The sequence below is a fragment of the Phasianus colchicus genome, chromosome 4 (assembly GCF_987193195.1).
Source record: "Phasianus colchicus chromosome 4, bPhaCol1.hap1.1, whole genome shotgun sequence".
Taxonomy (NCBI): domain Eukaryota; kingdom Metazoa; phylum Chordata; class Aves; order Galliformes; family Phasianidae; genus Phasianus; species Phasianus colchicus.
Genome location: NC_143439.1, coordinates 10243689 through 10268591, shown reverse-complemented (window position 1 = coordinate 10268591; position 24903 = coordinate 10243689). Strand labels below are relative to the sequence as shown.

Genomic DNA, 24903 nt, shown 5'->3' with positions numbered 1-24903 from the left:
AATGAGGCTAGGATGGGGATGGGACTTTCCTCCCCCCTCTAAAGCTTCTCTCTTCTCCCACCTGCCAGTAGGATCTGACCTGGTGCTTTTTAAACTGATAAAAGGTGATGCTGAAACATCCCCATCTCTTCCCGACTTCTTCCTAGAAGCTGCACTTCTCCTCACGGGGGATCTTTCACCTGTGGTTTTGAGTGCTTCTCCTGGGAGCTAGAGTGAGAAATGAGAAGGGCACCGCGTGCTGCTTCCCTGCCCTCCATCCTGCCTGCACCATGGGCAAGGAGGGGAAGAGAGCAGGTGAACAACTGCAACCAGGGTCCTGTTAGATGAGTACAAGTAGCTGAATGAATAAAATCGGTGTAATTTGCTGCTGTGCTTACAGTGCAGAGCGGGGTCTGGGGGCTTTCTCCTGTGTGCTGAGGGAAAACAAGCAGGGGAAAGCGTGAGTTGAGAAATCCTATTCCAGGGAAGCTGAACGTTTCTGCCGCGTTATTCTTGTTTTCAGACACTGAGCGACACAACCGCGCTGTCAAAGCAGATTCCCTCCGCTCCTTGGCACTTTCAAGTCGGAGCTGTACTCGCAGCGGCGCTGTGCTTCTCGGCGTGGCCCGGGCAGCTCCGCGCGTCCATTAACGGCTGGCTAAGGCAGGCGGACCGCAGCGGAGCGACGTGTAATCGCGGTGCGCGTAGGAGCGCTGGGGCGCGAGCTCTGCCGCTGGGAGCTGCTGGCGCCGACGAGCACGCATGTGTGCCCCGGCCGAGCTGCCAGCCGGCTTCGCCTGCGCGCCTGTGCCGCCGCCGCGTTGGTCCCGCCTCCTTTTCCCCCCCCCACCGCGCGCGGCCCTCAGCACGCGGCGCTCCGTTACCGGCCCGCACCGCCGCCCGCGCGCGCGAGGCAGCCCCGCCCCCGCCCGGCTGTTGCGTGGCCGCGCTCGCGAAGGCGGGCACGAGAGGAGCGGCGCCAACGGCGGCCCGAGGAGGAGGAAGAGGAGGCGGCTCGCGGACGCGCTCCCTCCCGCCGCGCCGCACGTTGAGGCCGGGCTCTCGCGAGAGCGGGTTGCCGGCTCGGTTCCTGGTTGGTGGGATCCCGCCGAGAAAGCCGGGGCGGCAGCGGGACGGGCCTCCGCCGCCGGCCGCGCACCGGGCTCCGATCGCAGCGGCCCGACCCCGCCGCCGGGCCGCCCGCCGCGGGCGCGCAGCCAGCCGGGCGCGGGCCCGGCCCGTGTCCCGGCCGAGCGCCGTCTGCGGGGAGGGATCATGTCCGCCGGGCAGCAGGGACCGCCGCCGCCGGACGAGCCGCCCGCGCCGCCGGGAGCCGGCGGCGGAGAGGCCGCGGGGACGGCTCCCGCCGGCCCCGCCGGAGCGGACGCCGCGATGGAGGTGAGGCGCGTTCCGGCGGCGGCCCCGCGCACCTTGCCGGCGGCAGGTGCCCGCCACGAGGGCCGGCGGGGCGGCCCGGGAGACAATGGAGGGGCGGGCGCGGGGCCGAGCCGTGCGTCGCGGCGCCTGCGGGGGGGCGGCCCGCCGCACCCGGGACGGCCGAGCCGCGCGCCGCCGTCCGCCGCCGCGGAGGAGCCGGCCGGGGCCGGGACTCAGGCGGGGCGGGGGGGTCGTTCGCCGACTACGCGGTTCGCGGCCGCCCCGGGCGGAGCGCGGGGAGCTCCCGCGTGGGTTCGCCCGGCGCTGCTTCCGAGCAACGCTCCCCGCCGGGCGCCTCGCTGGCGGCTGCGAGTTCGCGGCGCTGCGACTTGGGCGCTGCGAAGCGGTCTTTAACTTTTTTGGGGGAGGGGGGGGGTTGCGGAGGGGTTCGTCGCGCTTTTTTGTTAGTGTTTTGGCAGCAGGTGCCTATTGCGGGCGCCTCCCGGCTCCCAGAGATGCGGGTTTTATCGCGGCTCCGCGTCCGTGCCGATCGGAGGAAACCGGTCGGTCCTGCTCCCCGCGCGGAGCTCTGAGTCACGCCGCCATCCCAGCGCCTTGGTGAATGCCGTGTTTTCCAGATGAGCGAGGAGCCGCGGCGCTGTGGGAAGCGGGTCCTGCCGCAACCTGCGGGAACGGAGCGCCTCCGGGCTGCGGCTGCCGCGTGGGAGCTGCGAGGCGCGGGCTCCTTCAGCGCCCGCCGATGGGTTCCTTCTTCGCGGGGAAGGGAGAGCCTTCTGTTTGGCCAAGCTTCTGTTTGGGCGGTTCTCGGTAGTCCTGAGCGCCTCGGAGGCGCGCCGGCTTCCTGCTCTTCGGCTGAGGCTTGTAGCCGTGTGAGGAGGTCTGGCGGCGTGCTGCCGTGCCCCGTGCTCCTTGCTGCGGGCATATCTGCAGAAAGAGGAATTTGGCACGGAAGTTCCGACCGCCCTGTGGTGGCCGGCTGTCAGCTAAGTGCGGCGGGAGGAGAACAGAAAGGTTCGCTGTAAGGTTAGGAGACCCTTAGCTGTGACTCTGCCTGCTCTGTATTTCGGCCGACCTGTGTTAGGATTGTTCCATTTCCGTGGGCTGTACCTGCGGAGTTGTGCGAGGAGCCGCCCACAAACACCCCGTGTTTTGCCTCCCTTTGTTTAGTGGTGTTTTGTACTTCTGCCTTTGTTCTCCGCTGGCTGGGAAGGACTGCGTTCGGCTCTCGCTTGGCTCAGCCGAGCAGATGGTTAACGGTGGTTCTGAGGGCGCCGTGCTTGTGTCTGTTTGTGAGCCTTTTAGGAGCCGCTGTGTAACGTGGTTTTAATGCGGTTTAGCGGAGAATGGTTGCCCTGTCGTTTGGGGTCTGAGAGCAGAAGGTGAAATAATTACACGTGGGAGATGATGGGGAAAGAATTAACCTGGTAACAGGCAAGGCAAGGCCAAAAACACATCGGTCAGAAGGAGCACTTGAAGGCAGTAGGTGAAGGATTTGGCAGGATTGGGCTGAAGGGAGGACTGCCCCTCCTGCCAGGGTGTTCTCCCGTTAGCAGCGGTGGTGTCCGTGATAACAGTTGTTTGACTTTTTAAACCAAACAGCGGTAAAGTGCAGTTTCTCTAAATTCCTGTGCTGCTTTCAGGACAGAGCTGCAGCCCATGTTCTCATTTAGAGTTGTTCCTTTGATACAGTATGATGAGAAATTGGGATATGCTGGAAAAAGGGAAGAACTGGGAAGCGCTCTTCGTTCAGGACCAGAGCTAGTTCTTTCCCCAGCATTCCCGAGAGCCGGCTGTAGGAGGCGTTGGCTCAGCACTCTGAGGTGGCCTGCTGAGCTGCTGCACCACAGCTGGTCCCTCATCCACCTGGGTGGGGTGCGGTTACGATAGAGCTGAAGTGGGTCAGGGAGAGCCAGCTCTGTCCCACACCCTGTGGCAGGGATCTCTGATCCAGCTCCAGATCACTTTACGGTAATAGGAAGCTAACTGTGCCGGAGCAGCGAAAGGTGGATGTGCCATCTGATGTGGGTAGATGGTAATTTGCAGCGAGCTTATTCTCTTCGACATACGTATGTTCTCTTATTCAGAAAATAAGTTATTTTTAATTTTTTTTCATCTTAGGAATCTTTTAATGATGCATCACCAGGAAAACCAAAAGAAATCCAGGAAGCAGATCCTACGTATGAAGAGAAAATGGTACGTATCACTGGGAAATGCATACAGCTGTCCTGTACTTAGGCACTTGTTAGAACAGACTTAGTGTTCTGCTCTTTTGAAATCTCATAAGTGGCTTTGTAAGACTGTGTCGGGTCATTCAGAAATATCTAAGTAATTTAAAACAAGCAACCCTTTCCCCTCCCCCCCATCTTCCCCCCCCACACACACAAGAAAACCAACCAAAAAAACCCACAACCCATTTTTATTTTTATTTTTATTTTTATTTTCAGTGTTCTGTTCTGTGTTTCCCTGTGGTGGTCTGTGGGAATGACTGTGAATGTGTTTTGCTGTGTCTTGGAAACATTGTCTGAGCAACTTTGAAGTGCCCTAGGCTTATCAGAATCACGTAATGAGAAGTATTCCAGTGTCTTAAATTTAAAAAGTGTAAAAGGAATTGGTTACATTGCTTTTGATGTTGGGCGTAGAGTTGTAGACAAGGAGGATAGCAAAGAGTTGAGCATTCACTTTCTCAGTCAGAAGGATTCTCTGTTCGTTCCTAAATGGCTGCTACTTCAGTTTCTTCAATATATGGCATCAGTTGAAGGCTAGGATCTTTTACATATCACTGTTCGGCACAGGAAAATAATCAGATTTGTTTTTGAACTGCAGGAGTCCTCTGTAGGAAAAGTACATCAGTTTTAATGAGAGGAGTGGAAAATCGTTAAAAAAAAAAAAAAAAGGGTGGGGGAGGGCATAAGGCTTTGAGTAGTCACTGTGTTCATTCTCAGTTGAAATGTACTCTGGCAGGGCACTTCAGAATAGGGAGTTTCTTTCAAGCAGTACAGTATATGAGCAAAGTAAATAAAAGTTAGCTTTGAAAATGTGCAGGAGGCTGAGAAGAGGTTTGCTATTTAGTATGAGTGCTGACTGTAAGCCTTCTCCAGCTCTTCAGACCTTTCATATTGTTTAGACTGAAAGGGATTTTATTACCTTTTCAGAAGTCCAATTTGTTCTTTATGAAGCTCCAGTTTATATTCCGCAAACTTGAAAATGGGTAATTCCATGTCTCAGGTTAGATAGGAGAAAACGTCCTATATTTCCTTTCACGATATCCCAAATGTAGGAGATATGACCTTCTACTCCTTAACGCTGTCTCACATTTTCTTTCTCTGTTCCTTCCTGTTTTCCTGCTCCTAATCCCAGTGCCTGTGACTACATGTGGAATTTCTTCATAGCAAAGCGAAACTGATTCTTGTAATCTGCTACTTCCTATGTTTCTTCTTAGCACTGAAAATAACCCAGTCTTCTGCTAATTTCTTTGTGCTACTTCCTAGAAAAAGGCAAACTTGGATTTGTCTCCTCCAGGCTGTAAATAGACACAGAGACAAGGAAGATTGTATTTTACTGTAAAAACAGTCAGAAGATGTGCTGCAAAAGAAAACAGGAAAAGTTTCTCTGTCTCTGTTGGTAGAAAAATTGCTCAAGATTGTGTAGTGCAACCTATTCTTGTCTGTGTCCCGCCTTAAAGATACAGACAACATTTGTCATCTCTTAAGGGAACACCCTGAACCACCTTGAAAATGGTTGTGGCGTATTTGCGCGCCGCCAAAACATTATGGCCATTTCCTTGCTAATATGTTAGAAAGAGGAAGCTTCTAGAATGCAGTTTGTATTTATCTTTTGTGCACTCAGTGAAACAAGCAAGGGTTGGCAGTTTGGATAGCAGTAAGATCTCAGCTAGTTTAGACTTCAGAAACAGTTACAGAGTGAACAGAAACAATCTATGAGGAATAAACAGAAACTGTTTATTGGCTGTGGATTTCAGCTGTGTCAGTCAAGCTGTAACTGTGGTTAAAGCGTTTCTGACTCCTTTAGTACATAGAGGGTATTCTTGTCTCTTCTCATCCCATCTTTCTGTCTTTCACGTAGCACAGGATCTGCTTCAAAATCCAAGTACTCAGAGGGCTGGCGTTGCTCTTGCTAAAGTCTGGAACACGTTCCTTTTTACCAAGATGTGTGGCTTCCTGTAGCTGTGTATGTTACTAAATACCAGGTTGTGTTGTGGCAGCTGGCAGAAGGTCTGAGTGGTTGCTTTTAAAATTGGAGCTGTCTTCTGTTTTGATTGCCTATTCTAAAGTTCCTGTAACCTCAGGATGCTTGGAAGATGTGCTGATTCCAAACAGAACCTGTGTCAGAGGCTCTAAACCTTTTCAGTATTGTCTCCTGTAATCTTCTTTGTACAGCAAAAATGGTGACTCGTATCAAGGGGTGCGCTCTGTCATCTTAGGCTGAGCATATGTAAGGGCTCTTTACTGCTGAAATTGGTTTACTGGCTTTAGCGATGGGTTTGTCTGCTGTCCCAGCCCCTTTTCATGCCAACTCTCATACTTATCTGACACCACACTAAGCAGCCAGGGTGCTATTGCGATAGCAAAGAGAAGGGTTGCTGCCAGGTTGGTGAGGTGAACGAGTTTGGTGAAGAATCATGTGCGTGTTGGGTGGGAGTACAGCTCTGGGAATAGGACAGTAATTTTTAATGGAAGGAGGTTGTTAAAGGGGCTCCGCTGCCTTGCTTAGTGACACACACACGGTCTTAGTACCAGTCAGATTTCAGTCTTAGTGCAGGTCTGTTGGACAGCTTTGATCCTAACACTAGCAGCACCAGCTAGCCTTGACTTAGTGAAAGAATCTGTCAGCAACAGTTACGTTGCTGATGTTAATCATCTCTTTTTTTCTTATTATGGGTATGTATTTGAAGATATGGGAATCTTTATTGTTCAAAAAGCATTCGTTGTCTTATCTTTTAGATGAATGCATATTGTAACGTCTCACACTTCTTCTGCTTAATTTCCCTTGTCAACAGCAAACAGACAGAGCAAACAGATTTGAGTATCTGTTGAAGCAGACTGAGCTGTTTGCTCACTTCATTCAGCCTGCTGCTCAGAAAACTCCAACTTCACCTTTGAAAATGAAACCAGGGCGTCCACGAATAAAGAAGGATGAGAAGCAGAACTTGCTGTCAGTTGGCGAGTGAGTGATGACATGTAGACCAGCTTGTACTGTAATTAAGGATTTTGTTGTGTTTCAGAAGCATAAGTTAACCCTGTCTACTTTTGTCCCGTTTGGCTGTTTTACACCATGTAACTGTGGTGGTTATTTTTCCCCAACTACTTGCTTGTAGATTGTCTAAGAATTCTAGGAGTTACAAGAAACCTGGGGAAGTGGCAAAGTACTATCACAGTTGAAAGTATTTCAGTACCTAGAAAAGCTGGGGCAGAAGAATAAAGCGGTCATGGTCTGTAACTTGTAAAAGTGTAACAGCGTGTCTTAGAGGCACCTTGGAAATCACATCTACGAAAGTGGTTTGCCTTTATTGCAGCTTGTATGTGTGCCCTGCTTCTGCAGCTTCTGGCAGATGTTGCAGAACCTTGATGAAGCACAGGTGTCATTTCCTGGCTTGTAATTCAAGACCAGTGCTGGTGCACAGTGACTTTGTGTTTTAGCCCTTTCTAGTCACTTTGCCCTAACGCTTGACCTTGCTCACAGCCTGAGTCACAATCTAGCAGGCATCCTATCATTAAGAAGCTCCTGTTCTAAAGAGTTAAAAGTATTTCAATTCATCAGCTTACCTTTAGAGTCCTCTTGCAAGAAGCTTCTTTAGGTGTTCACGTGTACTGCAATCCCGTTATATTTTGAAATAGTTCAGCGCAAAACTTACTTCTTTCTCGCACTTTCAGCTATCGCCATCGTAGAACGGAACAGGAAGAAGATGAGGAGCTGTTAACAGAAAGCTCCAAGACAACCAATGTCTGCACTCGGTTTGAAGAATCTCCATCATGTGCGTTTCCTCTTCTATATTTTTTCTCTCACCCAAAATGTTTTCGCCTTCAAAAGTCAAGCCTGAAAGTCAAGTTTAAACAGGAATTTATTTTCACGCTACTCAGTGAAAAAAGAGTCAACTGGGTGTGAGGAAAATGGGGGAAAAAAGCCGGCACGACTCTGATGGAACAAAATAGGCTGGAAGGGGAGTGTTTATATTCAGGCTAGAAAGATGCTCCAGTCAGTCCTGTCCTTTAGAAATCCATTTGCTATATTGTAGTTACTAAGAAAGGGCTAGCTTTCAGGATTTTCACAGTTCTAACTGTCTTGTGATTCAGCTCGGAATACAAAATGGCATCCACCTATTTGACAGAGAAATTAATATTCTGCTATTTTAATGTAGTACTGTTTTAATGCGATGGAAAGCACAGCAATGACAGGACAGGAAGATCCCAGGCTGCAGCAAATGAGGGAACGCAACGCTGTGGACATAGAAATAAGGGAAATAAACTGCTTATCTTCAGAAGGCCTTAGGCACATAAGGATCTCCAGAGAGATTCCCTCACCTCCACCGCCAGCCCTTAAATGAGGTCTGGGAAGGGATGGATCCTGGCTCCACCCCTTCCAGACACTCAGGTACATTGCATGCCCCTGAGCTCCCCTAGGTTGGCTCTGCCTTCCCACCAGGTGCTCCATCACTGCTTCAGGCCGTGACAGCATCTCCACTACAACAGTGTTCTGATTTTTGGGAGATTATAAAATTAGAATATTTGTATAATTTGTGTCGTTTCAGAAATCAGAAACAAAAGTAACCTTTCACTGTCTCCAGTCTGCTTTGTCCTTGGAATCTACTGCATTTTTACTACTTGATTTAGTTCTGTAGCTTAGATGAGTGTCCGTTGGCATGCAAGAAAAGGTGGAATTCTTGGACAAGTCTTCCCAAATCGTAGAATGGCCTGGGTTGAAAGGGGCCTTTAAGGCCATCTAGTCGCAACCCTCTTGATGTGGGCAGGGTTGCCCACCACTAGATCAGGCTGTCCAAAGCCAGATCTAGTCGTGCCTTGAACACCTGCAGGAATGGGGCATTCACAGCCTCTCTGGGCATGCTCTTCATCACCACGCTCAGTCTTTGTCTATTCTTTCACATCTTTTAGATGTTAAATGGGGAAAGCTGCGCGATTATCAGGTCCGAGGATTGAACTGGCTCATTTCTTTATATGAAAATGGCATCAATGGTATCCTAGCAGATGAAATGGTACGTATGGAACCTGTATTTCTACTGGGGGACTTGTTAACACCTGTAATACAGTGGAATTTTAGTACAGCCACAGATGTTTTTTTAATTCTGTTTTTGAAATACAATATATTTTTCCCAATTCTGTTTTTCTGATTTCGATTGCTAATCTTAAAACAATTTAACAGGCATGTTAATTCAAATGAATGCGGACACTTTTACAAACGGGCATACAAAGAAGGAATCTGTTAAACTTTAGAAAAGCGAAATTAGGGTGAGGCATTCCATGGAGTGATACGTTCTGTTTAGTTCCTCTACATCACGGCAATTTTGTTGCGGTGTTACGAGGCTGCCCTGTAAAGAGAGCGTCATGTATGAAAAGAGCAAGAAATGCGGGCACGCTTTCTGTTCCTAGGATACAAAGCAGAGATAGCACGATACGCATGGCCTTTGCGGATTGATGTGCCCAGCAGGAAGAACTGCACCAGTGGGAAACTTTCCAGGATAGATGTAATCAGAGAACTGTTTTTACACCATAACCGTGGACGACTCAGTCGGTGCTGGCCATAGGATCTTTGCTCACTTTTGTTCTTTTTTCCGTGAAGGATGAGAGATAAGGGGAAAATAAATTGTAGTAGTTTGAGAGGCAGACAGACTTTTGTCCTTGAAGTGATTTTAATTGTATCTGATTTTCATAAGTTGATAAGGGAGAAAACAAAAACAAAAAAAAGCCAGAATTATATTTTGGTATAATGTGTATCTCACAGCTTACTGATAGCTGCTCTTCTGCATAATAACATTTCTTCAAGGTAAATTAGAGGCAAGTAACTTCAAGTTATTATTTCGTGACATTTAATTTTGAAACAGTGTTTTCTTCAGCATACCTGCTTTTGAACAGAGGATTTTCTTTGCTTAGTTCTGAGTGGAGTGAGTATGCATTAACAAAAGTGCGGGGAACTTTTTAAGTCCTTGCATTTGTGCTATTCCAGAATCCGTTTTGTATTGAGGAGTTCAAATGTTTGTTATTAAATATTTTTAATATATTTGTAATAAGTTATTTTGAATTTATTAATACCTTTCACGTTGCCCGTAAACACTTCTGCATATCTTACAGCAGGTGGAATGTCGATCATTTTGAAGGTAGAGACTTGAATTTTGGAAGCAAAATAACTTGCATTTATGTTTGGTTTTGTTTTGTTGTTTCTTAAATTCCGTGTACCTGTCTTGCAGTCTTCTGAATTATTCAGAAAACGTGGATGATCTGAGTTGAGAGTATTTTCAGTTCTGTTTTAATTAAAGTGATGTGGTGAAGATGCAAGGTAGTTCTGTTGAATAGTCAACAGTGCTTGAGAAAGTAATTCTGAAGCAGCTCAGTGTCTGTTTTCTTTTTTGATATGTTTGGCTTACTGAGGTCTTAGCTTATATACTTAATTTCAAGTTTAATAGAATACATATGTCAGTTTGTAACATTGACCTCTAAATAAATAAACTGAGTACACCTTATCTGCAAAAATAAATTGCTCCAAGTATTGCTTCCTAAACTCTTAAGAATGTCTTACTTGAAGGAAAAGACAAAGTTTTAACTTCAAAATTCCACATTTGAAAATGCTGCTCTAGCACTTTTTCTGATGTAAAGTTGTGGTAAGATATATAAGCTTCCACTAACTAAAATGCTGATGCCTTTTGATGTCTTTTAGCGTATCTTATGCACTTTCTGAGGCTGCTGCATTTTGTAGGGTGTACTTGAGCACTCTGCTGAGCTTTTTAAAGGTGTTTGCAAAGAGATTTTTTATTCCTGACACGTTTATATCTTTTACAGGGTCTTGGGAAGACACTGCAGACAATCTCTCTCCTTGGATATATGAAACACTACAGAAACATTCCTGGTCCTCACATGGTGTTAGTTCCCAAGTCCACCCTACATAACTGGATGAACGAATTCAAGAGATGGGTACCTACGCTTCGAGCAGTGTGTTTGATAGGTGACAAAGACCAACGAGTAAGTTTGGATGTTATTATTGTTCCTGTATTCACACACAGTAAATCCAGCATTGATCCTGCTGCTCTTACCTTTCCTTCGCAGGGGAAGAAATTGGATTTCTAGGTGTTGAATAGTTTAAGACTCACAAGTGCTTCCTACTTAAAATATGATTGGTTCAGAATTCACACGTGTGTTCTGCAGCTGTGGCTTTGTCACCTTACATTTCTTTCTGTGTAGAACAACAGAAACAATTGTAAAATAAGGAAGTGAAATGATTTGTGTAAAATGCTTTCATTTGTGTGAATGTATGCATCTGGATAGAAGTCATTTGTTTTCTGCTCCATACAGTTTATCGTATTGAGCGTAACAGTGGTTTTTAGGAGGATTGTGGGTTCTCATCAAGGAATGGTTTCTGAAAATGTCGGTCAACTTAACGTTGGAAAAAACTGCTAACAAAGCCTACTTGGCTTGAATTTTGTCAATTGGAAGATACTGCCCAGCTACTTATGGCCTTAGTATTTCAATCGTTTGGTCTTTGTTTCTTCAGTATCATCAGTTCTTTACTCGTTTTTCAGCAAAGAAAATTTGTGTTTTAAAAAGCATGGGCTGTGATGGCACATCATAGATTTGTCAGCTGGAGTTATTTATGGAGGGAGTAATTGCTGGTGGCATTAAACTCACACTTTTGGCAGCAGAATTTTTAAATTATTATTCTAAGGGCACTTAGGTCTATTTTTGGTGTTTGTTGGGTTGAAGATTACAAAAATACTGAAACTTTGAAATAGCTTTGGAAATCACCGATCCAGATCTGGTACTCTGATATTTGCAGTGTGTCTTTTTAGAAACCCAAAGTTTGATCTTTGCTGTATTTCTCCCTTGGGTGAGTTAACCTCTTAACGACTGTATATCCTTACAGTGGTTGTATGTTAAATTGACTCTATTCCATACACTAGAATTCTAGTTCAGTTCCACTTCTTTTTGCTTAATGTTTCCAAATTTAGCAGCAATGGTTTTGTCTGTTTGTTCTGTTTTTAATTTTAGCAGCATTACTGTTCTTTTAGTTTTGACAAAGCCTCACTAAAGAACTGTCACCTTGCTGTCTAGGCTGCCTTTGTCAGAGATGTGTTGTTGCCAGGAGAATGGGATGTCTGTGTAACATCATACGAAATGCTTATCAAAGAAAAATCAGTATTCAAGAAGTTTAACTGGAGATATTTAGTCATAGATGAAGCCCACAGGATTAAAAACGAAAAATCAAAGGTAATTTATCCTTTTACCGATAGAGACTTTTTTCTGTGTTGCTAACTGACAGCAGTACTAGTAATGTATTTATAATCGCCGATCTCTCAATCTCCTTCAGTTGTCAGAAATAGTGAGAGAATTCAAGACCACAAATCGGCTGCTGCTAACTGGAACTCCACTTCAGAACAACTTACACGAACTCTGGGCACTTCTTAACTTCCTTTTGCCTGATGTCTTTAATTCGTCCGAAGTAAGTCCTAATTGCCATTAGTAAAATTAATTGACTGGAAATTAATTTCCGGATTTGAAAATAGACCTGAACATATGTGTGTATGTAGTTTGGATCATCAGTTATTTATAGTGATAGATTGACAGTCAGTAAACGCTTCCAATATTGTATCTTGTAAGAAGAGTAGATAAACTAATTTTTACAGCTTTGCTGTTCCTAAGGGGGCTACTGTGAGCTCTGCAGATGAGGTGCTTCAAATTACACTGTGAAGGTGATCTCTACTGCGTATCGCAGTAGGCTTAAATATTGGTAAAGCAACTTAACTTCCAGTTAAACGTAAGAGCTGCCGTATTATTTGTTTCCTGTGAATTGGGAGATAATATGTAGTCCATGGTAGGCTTCACTAAGTAGTACCTATGCCGAGCAAGAGAACTGCATCACAATACTTTTACATTACTTCTTTGTGACGGCTGTAGAAATGGAAGCCTCGTGACTTGTTACGCTAGAATTTTACTTCAATTCCACATTTTTATTTTTATTTTACACCAAAAGGGGCTTTGTGGTTATTTATCTGCTGCTTAACAGAATCACTTGAATTGTATTTATTTCCCATTATAACGATACTGTGCCTTGGAAGAACAGCTCTTACATATCATTTATTTTGTTGATACAGGACTTTGATTCATGGTTTGATACGAACAACTGTCTAGGGGATCAAAAGTTGGTGGAACGTCTCCATATGGTAAGTCTCCGTGCTTTTTGCGGGTTACATTTACCTAAGCCTAGGTTATAATTTTTCTAATACTTTTTGTGATGCAATACTAAGCTTAAAGTTTTATTCCAGAAACTGTGTCAGGTTTTCAGAAAAACTTAAAGGATGTCTGTTTCTTGAAAAGCAAGTTGTTTTTCTGGAGGAGAGAGAAGAATATATTCTTCTGGCTCTCAAGGTTCTGAAGATACTTGCATTTAAAATGTTAGCTTTCGAGGCATTGCTAAGATTTCAGTTAAGCAAGGTTTTAAAAAAAAATCACCAAAATGGTCAGGAGTCTTCTACTAAAAGATGGAAAATTTTTAGAAGTCTTGTCCTGAAAGTCATGACCTAGAAGATTTGGAGTCTTCCAAAGGAAACTGATGTATGTTCCCATATATAATAGCCTGCCTATATTGGTAGCTTTCTCAGATGATCAGATTAAATCTCTGGCATTGGAGTACGTAGAGGAGAGAATATCTACAGTGCTGTTACTGATTGGTTCAACATTTAGTTTCCAAACTGCAGTTAATGATGCATTCTCTTTCAGGTTTTACGACCATTCCTCTTACGTCGCATTAAGGCTGATGTAGAGAAAAGTTTACCTCCAAAGAAGGAAGTTAAAATTTACGTGGGTCTCAGCAAGATGCAACGAGAATGGTAATTCAGACACTTGAGAGTGCTGTGGTTAAGGCTTAGAAGGAACGTGCTGTTTGTGACTCGCTTATTGGGTGGAACTCAATTCCTTCCACTATACTAGATTCCTGGTTTGTTTTTTTTTTTTTTTTCTTATGACACTTTTGTGAAGACAAAATGTGCAGATAAGAGTGAGTTACTCAGTGAGGTTAGAGGGGGTGAGCTTTCGACTATACCATGTTATTTTAATGAAGGACAACTTTGTTTTATAGTTACAAAAGGGTTTTTTCTTTCTTTCGTATAGGTATACAAGAATCTTAATGAAGGATATAGACATTTTGAATTCTGCTGGAAAGCTGGACAAAATGAGACTGTTGAACATCCTGATGCAACTGCGAAAATGTTGCAATCATCCCTATCTCTTCGATGGAGCAGAACCTGGTCCACCTTACACAACAGATATGCATTTGGTCACCAACAGTGGCAAGATGGTAGTACTGGACAAATTACTACCGAAGCTGAAAGAGCAAGGTACGCATCTTTTTGTTGTTGTTTAGGTGTTGTTTAGTTCAGGGACAAAAATGAAAATCAGTACTTGTTAGAGTCTTCATGTCTCCCGAACAAAAAGCAGCACGTGTTCTAAAGGATCATGGTTGATTTCTGAGCATTGTACCAGCTTCTTGAGCACTGTATCATAAGTAGTTGATAGTGCCTTCATAGATAACTGAGTCAGTAGTCCGTTACGGCTTTTTGTGACTTTGAAGGGGTTTTTGGTGTGTGTATGTTTGTTTTCCAGCTGAGGTGAGGCCGCAGATGCATCAGTTGGTCTGGGTTTTAGGTTTGGTTTCTCGGCAACATTGGCTGTGTGTAACTTAAAGATGTGGTATGTTGGCCAATGCTTTGGTTCATCATCACGTACCATTTCAGATTCCAAGTCTTCACAGTGGGTTAAAGTCGCATCCTTGTGGAGCGTTGTTCTTTCAGGATATGACTTTGACCAGCATGTGAGTTTTTTCAATGGATTCCTCAAGACAAACGTGGGGGAACACGTCAGTTTATTTATTTTATTTTATTTTATTTTATTTTATTTTATTTTATTTTATTTTATTTTATTTTATTTTATTTTATTGTTTTAATTTTACCATTTCGATACTGTGGACAAAGCTATGGAGCGTATTACTGTTAAGTCACCAAAGAAGTGGAGGAAAGCTTGCGACTGAGGGGCACTGCAGAAACATAGAAAATCCAGACCTCAGTTACTTGCACTTGGTATCAAACGAACATTCAGATAGCTGTGGTGATCTGCATCTTCTGTATCGCTCTCGTCCCAGTTAGATTTCATTTGAGCAGTAAATACACACTGTATTTAAAGAATACAGAATTGTCTGTGTTTAAAGCTTTGGGAATTCTTTGCGGTACTTGATAGCAACTTCTGCAGCTTTGCATTTTGTAATACGCAGAAGGGTTTGAAGTCACATTGGATTGCTAATTCTTCCACATTCTAGTAGTTGCTCAATAAAAGTAGCATATTTTCAACATATACTATTTTATGTATATGTAGTACTGAGAACTTTTTAAATCAGTCTTTTATCGATAACTTCTGTTGTTCGTAATACACGCAACTGCCCTCCTTCCCCTTCTGATTTGGCAACTTGGGGTGTGTGATGAAGCTTAAGCTTTGGAGAAAACATGAAGGCTTTTTACCCCCAACCAGGTTCACGAGTCTTAATCTTCAGCCAGATGACCAGAGTCCTGGATATCTTGGAAGATTATTGTATGTGGCGCAATTATGAGTACTGCAGACTGGACGGACAAACGCCTCATGACGAAAGACAGGTACATAAGTGTTCCGCTTACATAAAAGTGTAAATGTTTCACTTACATAAAAATAGCATTTATAAAAAACCTGGTTCAACTGGTGATAATGTTCTCTTTATTTAGGCTTCTATTAATGCATATAATGAACCTGGGAGCTCAAAATTTGTCTTCATGTTGAGTACACGGGCAGGAGGTCTTGGAATCAATTTGGCTACTGCTGATGTTGTAATTCTGTACGATTCAGACTGGAACCCACAAGTAGATCTTCAGGCTATGGTAAGAACCCAAATGCAAAAGACCAAGGTACTCTTAGTGGTGTTTAAAAGCGAAGTAAAAAGAACTGCTTTCATTAAAAGCTAAACTAATGGCATGTCTTAATTCCACGACTATAAACCTTCCTTCTCTGGGGAGTCAAACTCGATGTATTTTCACTGTCTCCACTGAAACCTTGGAAAAGAGGCGAATAAAAAACTGAACTGCAGTTTTAAAAAATGTTTTCTGGGTGGTAATAAAAGTGCAAGCTCCTGTTCGCAACCATCTTTAATTGTCTGTAATTTTCTTTGGAGTAGACTTGTATGCATCTCCAGGCATTGACAAACAAAGAATGCTAACGATGACATAAGAAAGTAAAGATGGTATTTAAAATCTACTAGTGTTAACTGGCAGACGAGGTCCGTCAGTGACAAAGCTTATGCTTTTCTTAATTATTTCAGTTAAGGTGTACATTCTCAAGTATTCTAGCAAAAATAGTTTAAAAGAATGATGAAAACAGTGCCTGGAGGCCAAAGTGCTGTAGTTCAAACTACCGCTAAAGGTGTAGTTTGGAATACTAATTCTACTAGTGGTTAATGATTTGCCAGTCAGGTGAGGTTGCGTTGTATTTTTTTATTTGAAATATTCATAGCACGACTCTGAATGATTTTCAAAAAGGTAGCTCTCGGTCAGCACAGAGACAGTTGGCTGAAGTACTTCGGTTTTACAGAAGGTTACGTAATGCCAGAAGCATCCGATTTTCCCCTTTGTTATATAACCAAAAGAACCCCAGGCTATTTTGAGGAATCGCATTTACAGACATACTTATTGTTGATATTACCGTAAAAAAGAAACAATAAAAAACAACGCCAACTTGAATTGCAAAGAACATGCTATCTTGGATACTCACGCTACTGGTTTTTCTGTAAAGATACAGCTAACCTACGCTATTCTGTGTTACCAATTAGAATATTGAAACTAATGAAAATGGATGGCAATTATATATTTGAGTTCAAAAGCAAGCGTCGTGTTTTTGTGATGTTATTTTGCCTAGGATCGAGCTCACAGAATTGGTCAAACAAAGACTGTAAGAGTGTTCAGATTTATCACAGACAATACAGTGGAAGAAAGGATAGTGGAACGTGCAGAAATGAAACTCCGCCTCGATTCCATAGTCATTCAGCAAGGCAAGTATATGGAGGCAATTAAATAAGTTTGTACACAGGATCAGTTATTTTATTTTATTTTATTTTCAACATTTAAAATAGTGAAATCAAGTGAATGTTAATGGGAATGTTGCTTTTGCCTCAGCTGTACTCTGAAGATGGAGTGCAAAGACCTGATCCATTTGAAAACTTACAACAGGGGTAGGCTTCTCCTCATTAACTTTTTGATTACTTGCCCAGAAATAACGTGGTTATAGACAGATGTCATTTTTTTAATTATTCAGTTTTTAAAAATTAGTCTTGAATGGAAAAAGCAATGCCTCGGTGTTATTTAATTCGCAGGGAGAAGTGATGAGGATATTTAACCTTCTCGATTAGTTTGTTTGGAATCAGTAAAAAAAAAACAAAAAACAAACCACGCACCATAACATAAAGCTTATACAGAAGGTGTCACAGCCAAAACTGTTCAATGTACTGTAAAACAAAATGTATGTCATTCCCGGCTAGATTTTGCTGGCTTTTTATTTATTTTTCCCGTGTCGTATTTCCCTGCATGAGATGCATTTTCAAGTTAAGGCTAAGAGGAGGGGGAAGTCTTCCGTTGTTCGTCCTTATGTTTTACCTTCCGATGCTTTTCTCTTAGGAAGACTGGTGGATCAAAATTTGAATAAACTTGGGAAGGATGAAATGCTGCAAATGATTCGACATGGAGCGACGCATGTGTTTGCCTCCAAGGAGAGTGAGATTACAGATGAAGATATAGATCACATTTTGGAAAGAGGTGCAAAAAAGGTGAGATAAATGAAGTACAAAAAGGAAAGAAAGACACTTCCCTGTAGACTTAAATGAGATGTTAGGAGTATATTGCTGGATGACAGTTTTGTTATAAGCTGGAGAAAATACGGTTGGTCTTAGTGACAGGTTTTGTACTGGTCATTTTTTTTTCCTACTGTTGCAACTGAGCTTTGTAGCGAGGTACCTTTCGACATTATTAACGTTCTTTTCTCTCTCCCTTGCCCCAGACTGCAGAAATGAATGAAAAACTTTCGAAGATGGGTGAAAGCTCACTCAGAAATTTCACGATGGATACAGAATCCAGCGTATATAATTTTGAAGGGGAGGACTACAGAGAAAAACAGAAGGTAACCTTTATGTTTCTTTTGGAGGAAAGCAGTGATTTGTAAGATTGTACCGTACTTTAAAACGTGTTGGTTAAAATACAATAGAACTACAAAAACAATTTAGAATGTAAGTGATTTAATGAAATAGATGTACGCTTCATTTCATATAAAATGAATAGCTGGTCTGAATATTATGCAGGACTTAGTCTTAATAATTCTTGGGGGTGGTAAGATTTTATTACTGTTGTTGTTGTTATTTTACAGATGGCTTTTACAGAGTGGATTGAACCACCTAAACGAGAAAGAAAAGCCAATTATGCTGTGGACGCTTACTTTAGAGAGGCTCTTCGAGTCAGTGAGCCAAAAGCACCCAAAGTGAGTAGACTTATACTGAAAGTAAATTGTCCAGATAGACGTGTGAAGTTAAAGCTGAAAGCAAGCAATTGGCCTTAATTTATTAATACACTCTGTTTGCTTTCAAAAATTGGGGAGGCACTTGGAGGATTTAATTTTAGAAAAATCCAAAGGATTGGAGACAAGCTTATACGAGGAAAGAGTGAGAGAGGGATGAAACCTGTAATGTCAGAGTTCAGGAGGGTAAAAACCTGACTTTGCTGCTTAAGCAGCGGACATTTTTTCTTTACCTATGCGCTGTATGCTTACCTGGTGCACGTGCGCATCTTTTTCTACCGATCCCTTCCCCAGAGACCCTGCCTGCTCTTGCTCACCTTTTTACTTGTAGAAGTCCTCATGTCGTAGTAGACACTAGCGTGGTGTTTTAATGCGACCTTCCTTTAAGTAAAGACAATATGTTTTGGCAGAAATAAAGGGGTCTTTTGCTCACAAACTAAGCTCAGATTCTGGCTGTGAACAGGAGACAAATAAAACCATTTTATGTATTTCAGGCACCACGGCCTCCAAAACAGCCAAACGTACAGGACTTTCAGTTCTTTCCTCCACGACTCTTTGAACTACTGGAAAAAGAGATTCTTTACTACAGGAAAACAATCGGGTACAAGGTAATAACGTTCACTCCTTGCATCGATACATTAGAAGGAATTATTTGTACGCATTTGTCCTGCCTTTCACAGTAACTTGAAGAAAATCATGTTGAGCTGAACGAACGGTTAGGTTGTATTAATGCAGAAGCTACTAACGTCTGTGAAAAGTCGCCAGATTTTACTAAATGTAAAACCTTTCAGGTACCTCGTAATCCTGATCTTCCAAATGCAGCCCAAGCGCAAAAGGAAGAGCAGCTTAAGATCGATGAGGCCGAACCTCTTAATGACGAAGAACTAGAAGAAAAAGAGAAGCTTCTAACCCAGGTACGGTTGGATCTTTAATGATACCAACCTCATCTGAAGCTAGATTTGTTTTTTACTGCTTTATGTGAACATTGCTTTGTCTCTGATTTACAAATGCCACGTGTAAAGTAATTAAAGTGGCTGCACATTTTGGTTTGTACTACTGAAAAAAAAGTTTTACATGAGGTTTGTAATGATGTGCCAAGATAGCTTTTTGAAATATGCCTATCTACCAAGTTAGTGCATTCAGAGTACCAGACGTGATCAACCTTGTATGTGTTTCTAAGCCTAACGATTAAGACTATCCAGTGTCCGAGTCTGGCTTCGCAGGTTTGCACGGACTGCAGCCTGTGACATCTTTTCTCGGTTGTGGAACCAGGGAAACTAGCTGCAAAGCTGCACGTACTCCTTTCCACATAATGTGAAGCATGTTCTTTACTCGCCACTCTCACGTATAGCTATGTGCTGTGGGTTAAAGGGTGAGGTTTCTTAAACTGTGACTAGAAGTGAACGACGTTCTGCCCTCAAAGAAGATACAAGCTGGGCAGCTACGTGATGATTAGCTTCTGCGTTTAAGTAATTCAAAGTAGATTAATGCCTATTTGTCTGGGTATTATATTTTCACATTGTATTTTCTGTGGGTAAGACAAACTGTCGTTTGAGTAGTAGAGCAGTAAAAGAGTTGCTATTAAAAATTGGTGCAATCAAACAAGCTGTGGTTAAATCGTCGTGCGGCTGACTTTGTACCGATTTTTAATGTTAATACTACATGCAATTAGCCCGTTTTGGCAGTTGATAACTTAAGCAGTGCTGTTTCTGTCCCTACCAAGTAGTGTCACACAGCAGGCATCCTGAGGGCAAGAGACCAGGGGTGACAGGAGGCTGATGATATCTGAGCGGTCCTTGGATTGAACAAAGCCATCATAGAGAGTACTCGCTTTTCTTGAGGGATTTTCGGTCTTAAAGAGGTTAACTTACGACCTGAATAATTTTATCTGAAAGTAATAAGAGAACCAGTGCTAATCATTTGGCAGTTTCTACGATGTCCTTCTTCTACTAACATCAAACAGCAAGAAAAGCACAGGTTTACAGTGTTGCAGTGACGCAAGTGTTACTCTCGGGCATTTTAAAAAATTCTGTTCAAACAAATGCGGACAAATGGACAAATCCTGAACTTTGCAATGTTTGCTTTTAATTTCTGCAAAGGGATTTACTAACTGGAATAAGAGAGATTTTAACCAGTTCATCAAAGCTAATGAGAAGTGGGGCCGTGACGATATTGAAAATATAGCACGAGAAGTAGAAGGAAAAACCCCGGAGGAAGTCATCGAGTATTCAGGTAACTTATTTTCAAGGACAGTCAACTCTGTATCTAATGCTGCTTTCCTAGTTTGAAACGCCTGTGAACGTACTGACCGACCGACTTCTGTGCGTTTCCTGTGTGGCTCTTTTAAGTCTCTCGTTGGATTGTACTGATGGACTTGGGCTCTACTGAGAAAAAATGTTAGCAGGTTTAACCCCTGCGTAGTTAAAGCTGTACCGAGACCTGCACACAAGCTGTTATGAAGCCCTTTAATATATTCTAATTGGATAGCGCTGGTTTCAATGTTTCTAAGTTTTGCAAAAGGCAGTGCTGAGCAAAAAGGGCTGCGGTGGAGAGATTTGTTTTCACCAAACAATAGCTGTCTCAGATAATTATACGTTTATTACGTATGTCACATTGTTAAAGCATGAGATACTGTAAATATTCTGTGACTGAATAACAACCGCTGGTTTTTGTGACCGAGGACCAGTTGGCCCCTGAGCCCTGGCCTGTCAGAGAAGCGCCTTCTGTGGAGCGCAGCTGCAACGTTCAGCAGCTACATTTATAGCAGTACACAGCTGCTGGTTTATGGATGTGACATTCTTTTTTTTTAAAGTTACTTGTCTCTTAGACACTTGTTCCTGTCTTTGGCTACTTACTTTCGCTGTCTCACCCCCTTCCTTCCGTGAAGCCGTATTGCTGTTTTGTCACTTTCAATTTTAAGACTTTTAAGACTTTTTTTTTCGCTTTGAGAAGATTAGCTAACACGATTAGATTTTTGGCCTATGTCACACCTCTTTTAGAATGAAGACTCCTATATCTACCATCTTCAAAACAGTATTTGCAATACTGCAACACGATTTCAGGCATTGAAGTTAGCTTATCAGGTAAAGGCGTAACCTTTAAGCTCTGGTAAAAGGAAATAACATCTACTGCCCGTTAAGGCTAACATCTAATTCCAAGAAAGGGATTTAACTGTTTTTTTTTTCTCGTAGCTGTGTTCTGGGAAAGGTGCAACGAACTCCAAGACATAGAGAAGATCATGGCTCAGATAGAAAGAGGAGAAGCCAGAATTCAGAGAAGAATCAGCATAAAAAAAGCACTTGATACAAAGGTATCCTTGCTGTGTTTCTCGCTACCCTTATTTCCCCGTCCCAAGGAGGGAAGGTGCTGTGCTGTATACCTATCCAGCCTATGTTACTAGTACGTTAAGACGACCTTGTCGGGCACGATATTGCTGTCTTTTGTGTATTCCTCAGTGGTTGCTACCTTTTCCTTTCGTGTAGAAGCGCGATTCCTTTGCAGTTTCTACTTTTGAATTTAAATGCTTCAGGTAGATTAAAAATTCCTATTTTGGCCGACAGCTGTGATGATAATATTAGGTTTAGGTGCGCGCACTTGACTTTTCCTGTGACTTTGACCATTCCCGATCAAAAAGAACCACAGTGGGACTGGCAGACTTCAACAATTTTCACATGTAGCGTCCGGTCTGCGGTGTGCAGATAATCAAGATTACTGACGAACTTGTCTAAATCTGCTTGTTTAGATGATACTAATAAATTCAGTGTTGAGAAAACCTACCGTTCCTACAGCGTGGTGTTGTTAGAAATCTAGTTTTCTAACTTGGCATTGTTCATCTGCCTGTCAAGATTATTTTGCTTTTATAGAAAACAGTTCCGTGCTTATTCTACACAGTTTCTTAGTTTGTTTAATCTTATTTATTTCGTTCAGATCGGCAGATACAAAGCCCCTTTCCACCAGCTAAGAATATCATATGGTACTAACAAAGGGAAAAATTACACTGAAGAGGAGGATCGCTTTTTAATCTGCATGCTTCACAAGCTAGGATTTGATAAAGAAAACGTCTATGATGAATTAAGACAGTGTATCCGAAACTCCCCCCAGTTCAGATTTGACTGGTTTCTCAAGTCTAGAACTGCAATGGTACGTATTAATCTCACGTGCTCCTTCCCTGTGAACACCCGCACCGACACACCGCAGTTATATAGCAGACTTACTAAATGGCTTCTGCCAGACTAAGATGTGTGCATATGTACAATATATTAAATTTTTATAGGCTTTTCAATAATTTTAAGATGGTAAACGCAGTAGTCTAAATTTCATCTCCCGTGAGAATTTTAAATTTCAAGTTACTACCGTGTTTCACAATAAACGTGAATTTGAATGAAATACAGATGTGTTTTAAAAGCCAACATGGGCGATCAAACCCATTCCCGTGAAGCCAGATAATGACTCTCGTAAAGTGTTTAATTCCTTTTTCTACTTCCAAGGTTTTGCATGAAATACAAAAATCATAGAACTTACGGGTATTTATAGCATTCTGACATGATGCTATTTACACTGAGTGGCTGTCTAACGTAGCGAGTGACTGTGTTGCGTGATTTAGGAGCTACAGAGGAGATGCAATACTTTAATCACCCTGATTGAAAGAGAGAACATGGAACTGGAAGAAAAGGAAAAGGCAGAAAAGAAAAAACGCGGACCAAAACCATCTTCGGTAAGATTTAAAAAGGTGCCGGTTTGTTTTTGGTTGTGCTTTTTTTTGTGCTGTTTTTACCCCCCAAAAAAGCACTTGAAGACAGTGAGCTTTTCCAATTGTATGTGACATCTAAAATTGTTTTAAAATGGCGTCCAACAGAAAGCCTTATGCGACAGTGCTAAGAGCTGCTTAAAGTTTACACGGTTACTCAGCTATTACCCTTGCGGATGGCAAATAACGTTCAGGTTCTAAACTGTACCTGGAACAGATACGCTTGCCTTGTTTTTTGATCACCGAGTTGATAGGCTGTGAGTTTACCTTTATAAAATACACCTGAGATGGTTTTAGCCCTTTCATTAATTTTGATCCATAAAGAAATGGATGTTTACCACAGCAGGATATGTAGGCAGGCAGTGCAAACCGTTCAGTTCGCTTTGAGAATGCTACAGATGCATTTACAAAGTAGACATTAGAGCCTGCCTTCATACTCCTCGCGTAGAGGGTCTGCCGTGAAATGGGCTCCAAGAGCTAGATTTGGGAAAACGAGCGCGTATGCTCGATAGTAAGCGCTCTGAAGTACAGCTAAACACACAGGCTTTTGTTGCGAAGGAAATAATCACCTGTTTTCTTGCCTAGATTCTGTTGTTAAAATTGTTGCTTAAAATGTTTTACAGAAGCGGTGCCTAGAACTATTATTCTCTAAGTAAGGAGCTTTATCACATCCTTACTTGTTGGTAAACATTTTTTTCCCCTGTGGAATTATGCCCTTCCAGAGTTGTAAGAATATAAGACAGCCGCTATCTGAGCGGGATGTGTATATCTGCCACGTTACGTTTGTGATTTATCACATTTTTAAAGCTGCCCGGGTTAAACCGTCTCCATCTGTTTGGGCTCAAAATGCAGTGCTTATGGATGTTTTTCTGTCACGTTGACTTACTTGAAAAACTTACCTTCCAGGCACAGAAGCGCAAAATGGATGGTACTCCTGATGGTCGTGGAAGAAAAAAGAAGCTAAAGCTGTGAATGCAGAAGTTTTGTAATCACTAAATTTAAAAAGTAGTTCTTTAATTTACGGGTCTTCATAAGATGTACTGTATAATGCTCAACTATTATGTCATTAAAGGACATCGGGTTCATCTGTTTACTGAACTAGAAACATAGTACTTAATGTAGTTTCTCTTTTTTAAATGCAACAGCTGTGCTGACTTTTTTTTACCATTAACACTTGAAATAATAAATAGGCTTCATTTATTAATAATGTTTTGCTTGGCTTTTTTTCATTAATCTTCCTACCTCGGTACCTGTTATTTATTCGATCATCTCAGAGTTGCAGGATTTGTGCTTCGTTTTTAACATCAAGCGGCGCTACAAACTGAACGGGTAAGGTGTGTCTTTTGTTTTGGTTTGGTTTTTGCTGAAAGCCATCACCAACCAGCCCCCCTTTTTGGAAATTCCGTGGCTTTGACTTCAACATTACTGAACTTAATTTTCATGTACAAGTATATTTTGTACTTTGACATTAAAGGTAATGCCAGATATTTCACTCGAGTGAGACAAGAACAAATCACATCGACTCTCTGCTTACCATCGATAAGGCGTAAAGGTAAGTGACGCTGAAGCTTGTTCTTCCTTAGAATGGTCTAAGAACGGTTGCAGTATTTTAATGGCAAACAGCATAACAACTCAGGTCTCTCAAACAGGTCTGGTAGATGTAGAGGTGGTCTTGATTTCTCTGAAAAGAACTGACGCTGACTCGAGGTGTGGGAGATTCTGTGGTGTTATCACACTGCTGTGTACACTGTTCAGCTGAGCCCATAGAACAAAACAGCTCCATTTGAGAGCGATTTGTCTCCTACCTTGCTGTCTCAGATACATTACGGCTGAGATGAAATTCTTTGATTCCCAACGCCATCGTCTAATTTAGCGTAATTTTGGAATACACTAGAGGGGGGAAAAAAGAGAACTAATTGTCAGTTAAGTAACCTTTTCTCAGTTTCAGCTCTTTTGAGAACAGTTATC

The 24903-nt window shown here is 42.6% G+C and overlaps 1 protein-coding gene across 2 annotated transcripts; it reads left to right on the top strand.

Annotated features, from left to right (window-relative positions):
• Nucleotides 1–200: 200 nt before the first annotated feature.
• Nucleotides 201–24142, top strand: SMARCA5 (SNF2 related chromatin remodeling ATPase 5). 2 transcript variants are annotated; one of them, XM_031588835.2, is made up of 24 exons: nt 201–1377; nt 3496–3570; nt 6395–6561; nt 7269–7369; nt 8505–8605; nt 10404–10583; nt 11670–11825; nt 11926–12057; nt 12710–12778; nt 13335–13444; nt 13725–13951; nt 15135–15256; nt 15362–15514; nt 16545–16677; nt 17300–17448; nt 17679–17798; nt 18042–18152; nt 18683–18796; nt 18980–19102; nt 20288–20420; nt 21380–21498; nt 22116–22328; nt 22792–22902; nt 23842–24142. In XM_031588835.2, exons 1-24 carry the CDS (start codon nt 742–744, stop codon nt 23905–23907), a joined length of 3621 nt encoding a protein of 1206 aa, XP_031444695.2. In that variant the 5' UTR covers nt 201–741; the 3' UTR covers nt 23908–24142. The 2 variants fall into 2 exon arrangements, with proteins under 2 accessions (XP_031444695.2, XP_089994735.1); XM_090138609.1 differs by lacking the exon at nt 201–1377 and adding an exon at nt 1799–3409.
• Nucleotides 24143–24903: the final 761 nt, after the last annotated feature.

Excerpts from the sequence above, each read along its gene's own strand:
- SMARCA5 (XM_031588835.2), top strand. The coding sequence starts at position 742 with ATGTGTGCCCCGGCCGAGCTGCCAGCCGGCTTCGCCTGCGCGCCTGTG. Across the intron at positions 13,952-15,134 it reads ACCGAAGCTGAAAGAGCAAG|GTTCACGAGTCTTAATCTTC; the intron begins GTACGCATCTTT and ends ACCCCCAACCAG. Across the intron at positions 18,153-18,682 it reads GTGAGCCAAAAGCACCCAAA|GCACCACGGCCTCCAAAACA; the intron begins GTGAGTAGACTT and ends TATGTATTTCAG.